Source organism: Hordeum vulgare, chromosome 7H (genome assembly GCF_904849725.1).
Source record: "Hordeum vulgare subsp. vulgare chromosome 7H, MorexV3_pseudomolecules_assembly, whole genome shotgun sequence".
Lineage (NCBI taxonomy): Eukaryota > Viridiplantae > Streptophyta > Magnoliopsida > Poales > Poaceae > Hordeum > Hordeum vulgare.
The window spans coordinates 95,191,298-95,205,638 of NC_058524.1; the positions used below are offsets into that span (position 1 = coordinate 95,191,298).

Sequence of the window (14,341 nt, forward strand, 5' to 3'; positions counted from 1 at the left end):
GTAATATATTTTCTCTGTTTTTTACTTTGATCTCCCCATAGATTTATTTTAGCCTTGCTGGAATCTTGTATTGCAGCGTCCACGGTTCTCATTCTTCCCATGGGTTTGAGCCACATACACATCAGAAGAACAGGCATCACCCTTTTCCTTGTTTCTCGCTTCTTCATTCAACATACTGTTCTTCACCATTCCAAGGTCAGCTTTCCCATTCGGAGCTGAATTGCTACGTGACACAACAAGCATGTTCCAACTATCAGCCATGGAACTCGACAGCAACAATGCTTGCATCTCCTCCTCAAAGTTGATCTTCATGGTTGAAAGTTGATTTATGTGGCATTGGAAGTTATTCAAGTGTTCAATCACACTTGTTCCATCTCGGTACTCAAGCTTTGCAAGTCTTTTGATCATCGAGTCCTTATTCATTGATGTCTTCCTATCATACATAGGCTCCAACTTCTGTCACATCTCATACACATTTATGTCATTTGCAACATGGTGGCATATATTATGGTTGATGTACAACCGAATCATACTTACTGCCTTTTTGTGCAACACTCTCCATTCTTCTTCCATCACACATGTGGGTATCTTCTCTTTCACAATTGGCTCATACAAATCCTTGCAATAAAGGATGTCTTCCAGCATGGGCTTCCATAATGATTAATTAAGAACCAAGTTTTATCATGCCACTTGTGGTAGTGCTTTCTTTCAAAGCCATTGTGAGCGGCACTTCCAGCAACAATCAAGCAACTGGGATTCATAACCTTCTAAGCAACCAAGGATTTTATGCCATTTTGTTAGGAATTAGCACACAAATTCACTTGTGGTTAACTAAAAACTACAACAGAAACAAATTAATCTCAGCACCACATCATCTATTAACTCAAGGATCGCTGCTTAGCAAGACAAGAAACATATGCATCAACATATATGGAGGAAAAATGTTACTCAGCAGACAAGACGCTCCGCAGATGAGTGTCTTGTGGTAGGAGTAACTTCGTGGACAACAGCAAGCATCAACAAAGAGACACTAGATTTTTATGTGGAAAACCCCTCAACTTGAGGGGAAAATGTTGGAAATATGCCCTAGAGGCAATAATAAATTAGTTATTATTATATTTCTTAGTTCATGATAATCGTTTATTATCCATGCTATAATTGTATTGATTGGAAACACAATACTTGTGTGGATACATAGACAAAACACTGTCCCTAGTAAGTCTCTAGTTGACTAGCTCGTTGATCAAAGATGGTCAAGGTTTCCTGGCCATAGGCAAGTGTTGTCACTTGATAACGGGATCACATCATTAGGAGAATCATGTGATGGACTAGACCCAAACTAATAGACGTAGCATGTTGATCGTGTCATTTTGTTGCTACTGTTTTCTGCGTGTCAAGTATTTGTTCCTATGACCATGAGATCATATAACTCACGGACACCGGAGGAATGCTTTGTGTGTATCAAACGTCGCAACGTAACTGGGTGACTATAAAGATGCTCTACAGGTATCTCCGAAGGTGTTCGTTGAGTTAGTATGGATCGAGACTGGGATTTGTCACTCCGTGTGACGGAGAGGTATCTCGGGGCCCACTCGGTAATACAACATCACACACAAGCCTTGCAAGCAATGTGACTTAGCGTAAGTTGCGGGATCTTGTATTACGGAACGAGTAAAGAGACTTGCCGGTAAACGAGATTGAAATAGGTATGCGGATACTGACGATCGAATCTCGGGCAAGTAACATACCGAAGGACAAAGGGAATGACATACGGGATTATATGAATCCTTGGCACTGAGGTTCAAACGATAAGATTTTCGTAGAATATGTAGGATCCAATATGGGCATCCAGGTCCCGCTATTGGATATTGACCGAGGAGTCTCTCGGGTCATGTCTACATAGTTCTCGAACCCGCAGGGTCTGCACACTTAAGGTTCGACGTTGTTTTATGCGTATTTGAGTTATATGGTTGGTTACCGAATGTTGTTCGGAGTCCCGGATGAGATCTCGGACGTCACGAGGGTTTCCGGAATGGTCCGGAAACGAAGATTGATATATAGGATGACCTCATTTGATTACCGGAAGGTTTTCGGAGTTACCGGGAATGTACCGGGAATGACGAATGGGTTCCGGGAGTTCACCGGGGGGGCCCACCCACCCCGGGGAAGCCCATGGGTGTTTGGGGTGCCACACCAGCCCTTAGTGGGCTGGTGAGACAGCCCAAGAGAGGCCTATGCGCATAGGAAAGAAAATCAAAGAGGAAAGGAAAAAAAGGAAGGAGGTGGGAAAGGGAAGAAGGACTCCACCTTCCAAACCAAGTGGATTTCGGTTTGGGAGGGGGAGACCTTCCCCCTTGGCTCGGCCGACTCCCTTGGGAGTCCTTGGACCCCAAGGCAAGTCTTCCCCCTCCTCCTCCTATATATAGTGGGGTTTTAGGGCTGATTTGAGACGACTTTTCCACGGCAGCCCGACCACATACCTCCACGGTTTTTCCTCTAGATCGCGTTTCTGCGGAGCTCGGGCGGAGCCCTGCTGAGACAAGGTCATCACCAACCTCCGGAGCGCCGTCACGCTGCCGGAGAACTCTTCTACCTCTCCGTCTCTCTTGCTGGATCAAGAAGGCCGAGATCATCGTCGAGCTGTACGTGTGCTGAACGCGGAGGTGCCGTCCGTTCGGTACTAGATCGTGGGACTAATCGCGGGACTGTTCGCGGGGCGGATCGAGGGACGTGAGGACGTTCCACTACATCAACCGCGTTCACTAACGCTTCTGATGTACGGTCTACAAGGGTACGTAGATCACTCATCCCCTCTCGTAGATGGACATCACCATGATAGGTCTTCGTGCGCGTAGGAAATTTTTTGTTTCCCATGCGACGTTCCCCAACAGTGGCATCATGAGCTAGGTTCATGCGTAGATGTCTTCTCGAGTAGAAACACAAAAGTTTTAGTGGGCGGTGATGTGCGTTTTGCTGCCCTCCTTAGTCTTTTCTTGATTCCACGGTATTGTTGGATCGAAGCGGCTCGGACCGACATTACTCGTACGCTTACAAGAGACTGGTTTCATCGCTACGAGTAACTCCGTTGCTCAAAGATGACTGGCGGGTGTCAGTTTCTCCAACTTTAGTTGAATCGGAATTGACCGAGGAGGTCCTTGGATGAGGTTAAATAGCAATTCATATATCTCCGTTGTGGTGTTTGCGTAAGTAAGATGCGATCCTACTAGATACCCATGGTCACCACGTAAAACATGCAAACAACAAAATTAGAGGACGTCTAACTTGTTTTTGCAGGGTATGCTTGTGATGTGATATGGCCAACGATGTGATGTGATATATTGGATGTATGAGATGATCATGTTGTAGTAGTTAATATCGACTTGCACGTCGATGGTACGGCAACCGGCAGGAGCCATAGGGTTGTCTTTATAACTAACGTTTGTGCTTGCAGATGCGTTTACTATTTTGCTAGGACGTAGCTTTAGTAGTAATAGCATGAGTAGCACGACAACCCCGATGGCAACACGTTGATGGAGATCATGATGATGGAGATCATGGTGTGACGCCGGTGACAAGAAGATCGTGCCGGTGCTTTGGTGATGGAGATCAAGAAGCACGTGATGATGGCCATATCATGTCACTTATGAATTGCATGTGATGTTAATCCTTTTATGCACCTTATTTTGCTTAGAACAACGGTAGCATTATGAGGTGATCTCTCACTAAAATTTCAAGACGAAATTGTGTTCTCCCCGACTGTGCACCGTTGCTACAGTTCGTCGTTTCGAGACACCACGTGATGATCGGGTGTGATAGACTCAACGTTCACATACAACGGGTGCAAAACAGTTGCGCACGCGGAACACTCGGGTTAAGCTTGACGAGCCTAGCATGTGCAGACATGGCCTCGGAACACGTGAGACCGAAAGGTCGAGCATGAATCGTATAGTTGATATGATTAGCATAGAGATGCTTACCACTGAAACTATTCTCGACTCACGTGATGATCGGACTTGAGATAGTGGATTTGGATCATGTACCACTCAAATGACTAGAGAGATGTACTTTTTGAGTGGGAGTTCTTAAGTAATATGATTAATTGAACTAATTGTCATGAACATAGTCTAATGGTCTTTGCGAATTACGATGTAGCTTGCGTTATAGCTCTACTGTTTTTATATGTTCCTAGAGAAAATTTAGTTGAAAATTGATAGTAGCAAAACTTTGCACACTGGGTCTGTAAAACCGAGGATTGTCCTCGTTGCTGCGCAGAAGGATTATGTCCTTAATGCACCACTCGGTGTGCTGCATCTCGAGCGTCGTCTGTGGATGCTATGAACATCCGACATACACGTTTCTGATGACTACACGATAGTTCAGTGCAAAATACTTAATGGCTTAGAAGCAAGGCGCCGAAAAAGTTGTAAAACGTCACGGAACATAAGTGATGTTCTAAAGAGATGAAATTGTGATTTCATGCTTGTGCCCTTGTTAAGAGGTACGAGACCTCCGACAAGATTCTTTGTCCACAAAGTAAAGGAGAAAGGCTCAATCGTTGAGCGTGTGCTCAGATTGTCTGAGTACGACAATCGTTTGAATCAAGTGGGAGTTAATCTTCCAGATGAGATAGTGATAGTTCTCCAAAGTCACTGCCACCAAGCTATGAGAGCTTCGTGATGAACTATAACATATCAAGGATACATACAATGATCCTTGAGCGATTCGCGATGTTTGACACTACGAAAGTAGAAATCAAGAAGGAGCATCAATAGTTGATGGTTTGTAAAACCACTAAGTTTCAAGAAAGGCAAGGGCTAGAAGGGATACTTCGTGAAACGGCAAAACAGTTGATGCACTAATGAAGAGACCCAAGATTAAACCCAAACCCGAGACTAAGTGCTTCTGTAATGAGGGGAACAGTCACTGAGGCGGAGCAACTCTAGATACTTGGTAGATAAGAAGGCTGGCAAAAGTCAAGAGAAGTATATTAGATATACATGATGTTGATGTGTACTTTACTAGTACTACTAGTAGCATGAGGGTATTGGATACCGGTTCGGTTGCTAAGTGATTAGTAACACGAAATGAAAGCTACGGCATAAACGGAGACTAGCTAAAGGCGAGGTGACGATACGTGTTGGAAGTGTTTCCAAGGTTGATATGATCAAACGTCGCACGCTCCCTCTACCATCGGGATTGGTGTTAAACCTAAATAATTGTTATTTGGTGCTTGCGTTAAGCATGAACATGATTGGATCGTGTTTATTGCAATACGATTATTCATTTAAAGAGAATAATGGTTACTCTATTTTCTTGAATAATCACCTTCAATGGTTTATTGAATCTCGATCGAAGTGTTACACATGTTCATAATATTGGTGCCAAAAAGATACGAGTTAATGATGATAGTACCACTTACTTGTGGCACTGCCGCTTGAGTCATGTTAGTATAAATTGCATGAAGAGGCTCCATGCTGATGGATCTTTGTACTCACCTGATTTCGAATCACTAGTGACATGCAAACCATACCACATGAGCAAGGCCTTGTTTTCATTGAGATGAAATAAGATAGTAACTTGTTGGAAGTGATACATTTTGATGTATGCAGTCCAATGGGTACTGAGGCACGCAGTGGATATCATTATGTTCTTACTTCACTGACGATTTGAGTAGATACACGAGTATTTACTTAATGAATCACAAGTCTGAAATGTTGAAAAGTTCAAATCCGTTTCAGAGTGAAGTTCGTCGTAACAAGAGGATAAACTATCTACGATATGATCATAGAAATGAATATCTGAGTTACGAGTTTTGGTACGCAGTTAAGACAATGTGGAAATTGTTTCGTAGTTCATGCCACGTGGAACATCATAGTGTGATGATGTGTTTGAACGTCATAGCCACGCACTATTTGGTATGGTGCATACTATGATGTCTCTTATCGAATTACCACTATTGTTTATGGGTTATGCATTAGAGACAACTGCACTCACTTTAAATAGGGCACCGCGTATTTCCGTTGAGATGACACAGTATAGACTGAGGTTTAGAGAAATCTAAACTATCGTTTCTTGAAAGTTTGGGGTTTCGACACTTATGTGAAAAAGTTTCAGTCTGATAAGCTCGAACCCAAAGCGGATAAATGCTTCTTCATAGGGTATCCAAAACAGTTGGGTACATCTCCTATCTCAGATCCGAAAGCAAAGTGTTTGTTTCTAGAAACGGATCCTTTCTCGAGGAAAGGTTTCTCTCGAAAGAATTGAGTGGGAGGGTAGTAGAACTTGATGAGGTTATTGAACCATCACTTCAACCAGTGTGTAGCAGGGCGCAGGAAGTTGTTCCTGTGGCGCCTACACCAATTGAAGTGGAAGCTGATGATGGTGATCATTGAGCTTCGAATCAAGTTACTACAAACCTCGTAGGTCGACAAGGTCGCGTACTGCTGCAGAGTAGTACGGTAACCCTGTCTTGGAGGTCATGTTGTTGAGCAACAGTGAACCTACGAGTTATGGAGAAAGCGATGGTGGGCCCAGATTCCGACAAATGGCTGGAAGCCATGAAATCCGAGAGAGGATCCATGGATGAAAACAAAGTGTAGACTTTGGAAGAATTACTTGATGGTCATAGGACTATTGAGTAAATATGGATCTTTAAAGGAAAACAGACGATGATGGTGATAAGTCACTATTAAGAAAAGCTCGACTTGTCGCAAAGATGTTTTCGACAAGATCAAACAGTTGACTATGATGAGACTTTCTCAGTCGTAGCGATGCTAAAGGTCTGTTAGAATTATGTTAGTTGTTGATGCATTATTTATGAAATATTGCACGTAGGATGTCAAAACATTGTTTCCTCGACGGTTTCCTTGAGCAAACATTGTATGTGATACAACCAGGAGGTTTTGTCGATCCTAAAGATACTAGCAAGTATGCAAGCTCCAGCGATCCTTCAATGGACTGGTGCAAGCATCTCGGAGTTGGAATATATATACTTTGATGAGATGATCAAAGATTTTGGGTTTGTACAAGGTTTACGAGAAACTTGTATTTCCAAAGAAGTGAGTGGGAGCACTATAGAATTTCTGATAAGTATATGTGATTGACATATTGTGGATCAGAAGTAATGTAGAATTTCTGTAAAGCATACAAGGTTGTTTGAAAGGAGTTTTTCAAAGGAATACCTAGATTGTGCTACTTGAACGTTGAGCATCAAAGATCTATGGAGATAGATCGAAAGCGCTTAATAGAAGTTTCAACAAGATGCATGCCTTGACAAGTTTTTGAAGGAGTTCAAAATAGATCAGTAAAGAAGGAGTTCTTGGTTCCGTTGTAAGGTGTGAATTTGACTAAGACTCAAAACCCGACCACGGCAGAATAAAGAGAATAGACGAAGGTCGTCTTCTATGCCTTAGCCGTAGAATCTAAAGTATGCCATGCTGTGTACCGCACCTGATGTGTGCCTTGACTCAAAGTCTGTTGAGAGGTACAGAGAGTGATCCATGATTGAATCACTAGCAGCGATCAAAATTTATCCTTAGTAACAAATGGACTAAGGAATTTTTCTCGATTATGGAGGTGGTTAAAGAGTTCGTCGTAAAGGGTTACGTCGATGCAAGCTTTGACACTAATCTGAATAACTATGAGTAGTGAAACGGATTCATATAGTAGAGTAGATATTTGGAGCATTTCCGAATAGCACGTAGTAGCAGCATCTATAAGATGACATAAAGATTTGTAAAGAACGCACGGATCTGAAAGTTTCAGAACCATTGACTAAAACCTCTCTCACGAGCAAGACGTGATCAGACCCCATAACTATATGGGTGTTGGATTCATTGGAATCACATGGTGATGTGAACTAGATTATTGACTCTAGTGCAAGTGGGAGACTGTTGGAAATATGCCCTAGAGGCAATAATAAATTAGTTATTATTATATTTCTTAGTTCATGATAATCGTTTATTATCCATGCTATAATTGTATTGATTGGAAACACAATACTTGTGTGGATACATAGACAAAACACTGTCCCTAGTAAGTCTCTAGTTGACTAGCTCGTTGATCAAAGATGGTCAAGGTTTCCTGGCCATAGGCAAGTGTTGTCACTTGATAACGGGATCACATCATTAGGAGAATCATGTGATGGACTAGACCCAAACTAATAGACGTAGCATGTTGATCGTGTCATTTTGTTGCTACTGTTTTCTGCGTGTCAAGTATTTGTTCCTATGACCATGAGATCATATAACTCACGGACACCGGAGGAATGCTTTGTGTGTATCAAACGTCGCAACGTAACTGGGTGACTATAAAGATGCTCTACAGGTATCTCCGAAGGTGTTCGTTGAGTTAGTATGGATCGAGACTGGGATTTGTCACTCCGTGTGACGGAGAGGTATCTCGGGGCCCACTCGGTAATACAACATCACACACAAGCCTTGCAAGCAATGTGACTTAGTGTAAGTTGCGGGATCTTGTATTACGGAACGAGTAAAGAGACTTGCCGGTAAACGAGATTGAAATAGGTATGCGGATACTGACGATCGAATCTCGGGCAAGTAACATACCGAAGGACAAAGGGAATGACATACGGGATTATATGAATCCTTGGCACTGAGGTTCAAACGATAAGATTTTCGTAGAATATGTAGGATCCAATATGGGCATCCAGGTCCCGCTATTGGATATTGACCGAGGAGTCTCTCGGGTCATGTCTACATAGTTCTCGAACCCGCAGGGTCTGCACACTTAAGGTTCGACGTTGTTTTATGCGTATTTGAGTTATATGGTTGGTTACCGAATGTTGTTCGGAGTCCCGGATGAGATCTCGGACGTCACGAGGGTTTCCGGAATGGTCCGGAAACGAAGATTGATATATAGGATGACCTCATTTGATTACCGGAAGGTTTTCGGAGTTACCGGGAATGTACCGGGAATGACGAATGGGTTCCGGGAGTTCACCGGGGGGGCCCACCCACCCCGGGGAAGCCCATGGGTGTTTGGGGTGCCACACCAGCCCTTAGTGGGCTGGTGAGACAGCCCAAGAGAGGCCTATGCGCATAGGAAAGAAAATCAAAGAGGAAAGGAAAAAAAGGAAGGAGGTGGGAAAGGGAAGAAGGACTCCACCTTCCAAACCAAGTGGATTTCGGTTTGGGAGGGGGAGACCTTCCCCCTTGGCTCGGCCGACTCCCTTGGGAGTCCTTGGACCCCAAGGCAAGTCTTCCCCCTCCTCCTCCTATATATAGTGGGGTTTTAGGGCTGATTTGAGACGACTTTTCCACGGCAGCCCGACCACATACCTCCACGGTTTTTCCTCTAGATCGCGTTTCTGCGGAGCTCGGGCGGAGCCCTGCTGAGACAAGGTCATCACCAACCTCCGGAGCGCCGTCACGCTGCCGGAGAACTCTTCTACCTCTCCGTCTCTCTTGCTGGATCAAGAAGGCCGAGATCATCGTCGAGCTGTACGTGTGCTGAACGCGGAGGTGCCGTCCGTTCGGTACTAGATCGTGGGACTAATCGCGGGACTGTTCGCGGGGCGGATCGAGGGACGTGAGGACGTTCCACTACATCAACCGCGTTCACTAACGCTTCTGATGTACGGTCTACAAGGGTACGTAGATCACTCATCCCCTCTCGTAGATGGACATCACCATGATAGGTCTTCGTGCGCGTAGGAAAATTTTTGTTTCCCATGCGACGTTCCCCAACAAAAAAGCAACAGACCGAAGCCACCCAAATCCTCTCCCATTATTATCAAATGTGGGATACAACAAGTTCTTCTCTAGATAGCACTAAAGGATCTCATAATCAAGATTCCCGAATCTTTGACAAACACAACAGGATTTGGGGCCCAAGAGCTAGGGGAATGGAAGAACCTCACCAAGAATGGTGGAACGAGAGCTTGAAGGAGACAAGATAGTGGATCTGGACCATCACGACCTTGGGGAGGAGCTCCCTTTGCTTATCCCTTCAATCTTTCTCTTCTTCCCTTTCTTCTTATCCAATGGTGGTTGAACTGATTTTTTTCAAACCTGGTGGTGGCTGCTAGATGGAGGGTAAAGCATCCCCATCTATTCATATGCAAAGTCCAAAATGACCCTAGGTCATAACCCTAATGGGTATTGGGCATTTGCACCTCTTTGGGCTGTCTAAAAGGCTTTAAATGGTCATCTCCTCACAACCCACATGAGGAGGATATCCCAACAGTCTAGCCATGCCCATGAGCATGGGTATTCTACTTGATCATTGGTAGTGGTAGCGAGGAGGAGGAGCAAGTGGTACAAGGTATTCGATGATAGCATACAACCCTCCCCACTCCCACATGCAAAAAATAACAATAAATGCATTCTCTCTCTCTCTCTCTCTCTCTCTTTGGGGGGGGGGGTCTTTCTCTTTAGGGTTAGGATGCATGTCATAGTTTTCATAAGCAGGTAAATAGTTTTTTAGATGCCTAACACCCTACTAAGAATCGGAGAAATACTTTTGAGTGATGAATATGAATGAAAGTTTCAAAAAGTAATATTTTTTAGTATTTTGACGCTCTATTCTTTCAATTTATAGAATTAATTGATGGACGATTCGTGTAGACTAACATCATACCCAATCTTATGATGGGTTTGGTTCGGGTCATCAGGCGATATTTAATGGGCTTGTTCCACACTAGGGCCCATTCTCGTGTTTGATACAACAAGGAATCGGAATTCACTCATCCTTGGAACGACAAATTCGCTCATTATGCCAAACCAAGTTGTATCTCCAAATCGACGAAAAAAACTAGTTTGAATTTCGTTATTTGACAAATTAATTCAAATACATTTCACAAGTGATAACAACAATTTTAGTGATTTTAGTCATTTTAGAACTGATTTTAATTATTTAAAAAATAAAATAATTGAGATATACTCCCATCCCTTCCATAATGTAAAGCCTATAAGGTTTTTTTAAGTCAAACTTTAATAAGTATGGCCCAGTTTAGAGATTGAACTATCTATATATTTATAATACCACACATGTACAATATGAAAATACCAATGAGAGTGTATCCAATGGTAAGGATTTTTATATTCTTGATGTAATCAAATTCCTCTAGAAACTTGATAAAAAAATTGTGAAGTTTGACTTTTAGAAAGAAAAAATTCTATAGGCACTACATTAGGGAGTGGAGGGAATATGTTGTAAATATATACCAACAAGTAAACTAAAACAGGTGAAATAAAATTGAAATAGGTACTGAAATGTTTGAGAATGTGCATCGGAAATATTTCAAATAACTGAAATACTCCCTCCATAAAGAAATATAAGAGTATTTAGATTACAGGAGTACTATGTAATATGCGAAATACTAAAAAGAAAGTGAAATTGAAACAAGTACTGAAGTCAGTGAAATGTGCAATGTAACTTTTTGTGCGGGGAAGGTGAATGAGATCCATTCCAACTCACAGTGAAGGAAAGCGGGCTAGGCCACTTAGTAAGTATATTTTAGTGGCAACCCAACGCCGTTAGAAAAACACCATTGGCCCCTTCTGCGCAGACCACCAGGCGCACAAGCACAAGTCGACGACCAAAAAACAGACGAAGAAGAAGAAAAGGCAAGGCCTCCAAGATCTCGGCTCCGCGAGAGATCTGAGAGAGAGAGAGGTGCTTCGGAGATGCACGACTTCTGCTTCACGATCCCCTACGGGTTCGCGGTCCTGGCCGGCGGCCTGCTGGGCTACCTCCGCCGCGGCAGCACCGCCTCCCTGGCGGGCGGCGCCGGCGTGGGCGGGCTCCTCCTCCTGGCAGGGTTCGTCAGCCTCAAGGCCTTCGAGAAGCGCCGCAATTCCTACCTCGCCCTCGCACTCGAGACCCGTACGCTCCGCCCCCTTCCTCCAATTTCAACTGCGCATTTAGTTTATGCTTTATACTCCATCGCAAAAGAAAAGAAACGGATAGCTGCACGGTGTCGAGACTACTCCGCCATTTTCTTGTTTCTGTACCTTTGGATCATACCATTAAAAAATGTTTCTGTCATTGGTGGTGGATGATACGTCACTGGTTAAATTAGGGAGTTAGGCGATCTCAATGTGAATGGAATTAACAGGGACGGTGGTTTCCAATATTTTGATTTGGTTAGGATCATGATTTTGTGGTTATTGGGAAATTGGACTAGAGATTTCTGTCCTGTTATCAGTGAAAATTGCTGTCACACGAAATTTCCTCTTTGTTGTCAGCGACGCAGAGCTGGTCCTGACATGTATTCAGACGTGCTTGAACACTACACAAAATATAAATGGAGTAGTTGTATTTCTCAGCATAGTAGCCATTTTCATTTAGGACATGGCAAGGGTACTTGTTGTTGACATTGGGTTTCGGTGTTGTTATAACAGAATGCATTGCTGTAAAATGCTCCCTTCAAAATTGCAGTTAATTGCATTGGTGTAACATAACATTAAAGGTGAATAGACTTTACTGAATGGGACTTTGAGCATAGTCAATGGAATGATCAGACAGCAGGCACTGATTGCCCCCCTTGGCATTGTAAGTTGCACGCCTGCTTGGGTCCTGCCATCCTGGAGTGTCTGAGTACCCAGTAACCAGGTTAATTCGTTATCCACCAATCTATAATGGAATGTGTGTCAATGTGTAGCTGGAACCAGCGATACCTTGTCTCATGTAGGCATGTAGATGCTGGCTTATTGGCATTGATCCTTCTATTTTGATGTTTGATTTGGACTAATATACAGATCCATTTTAATATGAATGATTTACTTGTAACTGCAGACTTTGAGACTCATTAGCAAAGCATCGTTTGGGATTGTAGGTTTCTAACTCTATGAACTGTAGCTTTGCTTTTGCATCTGTGCTGGAATGCTTTGAACATAGCGTCATATCTCCTTTCATAGAACTTTAACTGGAACATTGTTTGCTCTAGTAGAAAAGTAACATAGGTCATTAGTGCTGAACTCTTAGTCCAACATGTTAATCATCAATTCTTGAATCCGGAAATAAAAGGGAGTGTTCCCCCTTAGGCCTTGTTCGGTTAATCCCACCGAGGAGGGGATTGGAGAGGAATGGAGGGGATTGAGGTGGAATTTGACTTGTAGGGGATTTAATCCCTCCCAATCCCTTCCAAACCCCTCCAATTTTAAAGAAACCGAACAAGGCCTTAGGGCTTGTTCGGTTGAGGTGGATTTGAAGGGGATTGAGGGGGATTTAATCCCCTACAAGCCAAAATCCCTGCAAATCCCTTCCAATCCCCGCAGGGATGGGATTAACCGAACTATGCCTTAGGAATGAGGAAGCTTATGCAAGAAATATATCTACTCTTGTGGGCTTGCCTGAAACATGAGTCCTTGATCTGCTGTTTCTGCTCTAACCGTGCATTTATTTTGGTGTTGAACAGTTTGCGCACTGGCCTTGACCTTTGTTATGGGGCAAAGATACCTTGAAACTTCAAAGATAATGCCGGCTGGTGTCGTTGCTGGTCTCAGGTAACCTCATTTCCTTTTTTTTCTTATCATGCACCCCCACTGGATTATACTACAACATTGTGCATCAGGTAGCGCCATGTGAAGGATTTTCATATATTTTATTTATGTTGTTGTGAACACAATATGCATATCTGACACAGCTAGTTTGTTCACCATCACAGTGCTCTGATGTCGGCATTCTATCTATTCAAAATTGCTACCGGCGGCAACCATTTCCCGCCAAAGAAAGAGTAGACCAGGCGTCCTTGGCCAAACTCAAAGACCATAGATGGCACATATTGTGTTCTGCATTGGAATTGTAACTTGAGTGATGATCTATGTTGTGCTTGCACTCTTGCTGAATGTTTTGTATGCGGACTTGGAAAGTACTCACCATGTAAAAGAACCAACATTTGGAAATGTGCTTCGCTGAGGCGCAAACTTGTCTTAATTGCCTGTTGTCCATGAGCAGAAGTAAATAATTTCTTCTTCTTTGACTAATCACGGAGAATTACTGTCTGGATCATGGTGCATGATGGCATAAATTACACGCCTTAACACGGTGATGAGCATTAACATCGTGTAACGCTGCTTATCAGTAGCGAGGGTATAGAAGCGATGCTGAACGACTGTTACAAGTGAGGGGGGGTGCTTAGAACGGAACTGCTCTGCACATAAGTATGTGGACGATGGTTGTGATCTGACCCTATGGATTTATCATCGTACTAGCAGCGATGGTTGTGATCTGACCCTATGGATTTATCATCGTACTAGCATCGTCCTACAAACATCGTGTGTGTAGTAGTTTCACCTTCCAAAAGCACTGATAAGAAAACTAGTAGTTATGACATTAAATCATGTGTCAATATTACCTTATTAGAAACTTTGAGAGT

General features: G+C 43.2%; 1 protein-coding gene across 1 annotated transcript; it reads left to right on the forward strand.

Moving 5' to 3' along the window:
• The first annotated feature begins 11,499 nt into the window (after positions 1–11,499).
• On the forward strand, positions 11,500–13,899 carry LOC123406929 (protein FATTY ACID EXPORT 5-like). Its single transcript, XM_045099944.1, has 3 exons — positions 11,500–11,847; positions 13,382–13,469; positions 13,631–13,899. The coding sequence occupies exons 1-3, from the start codon at positions 11,649–11,651 to the stop codon at positions 13,701–13,703; spliced, it is 360 nt and encodes a 119-aa protein (XP_044955879.1). The 5' UTR covers positions 11,500–11,648; the 3' UTR covers positions 13,704–13,899.
• Positions 13,900–14,341: the final 442 nt, after the last annotated feature.

Bases quoted from the DNA above. Each gene is read 5' to 3' on its own strand.
- LOC123406929 (XM_045099944.1), top strand. From the start codon at position 11,649: ATGCACGACTTCTGCTTCACGATCCCCTACGGGTTCGCGGTCCTGGCC. The intron at 11,848-13,381 runs GTACGCTCCGCC...GGTGTTGAACAG, and splicing joins CGCCCTCGCACTCGAGACCC to TTTGCGCACTGGCCTTGACC. The intron at 13,470-13,630 runs GTAACCTCATTT...TCACCATCACAG, and splicing joins GGTGTCGTTGCTGGTCTCAG to TGCTCTGATGTCGGCATTCT.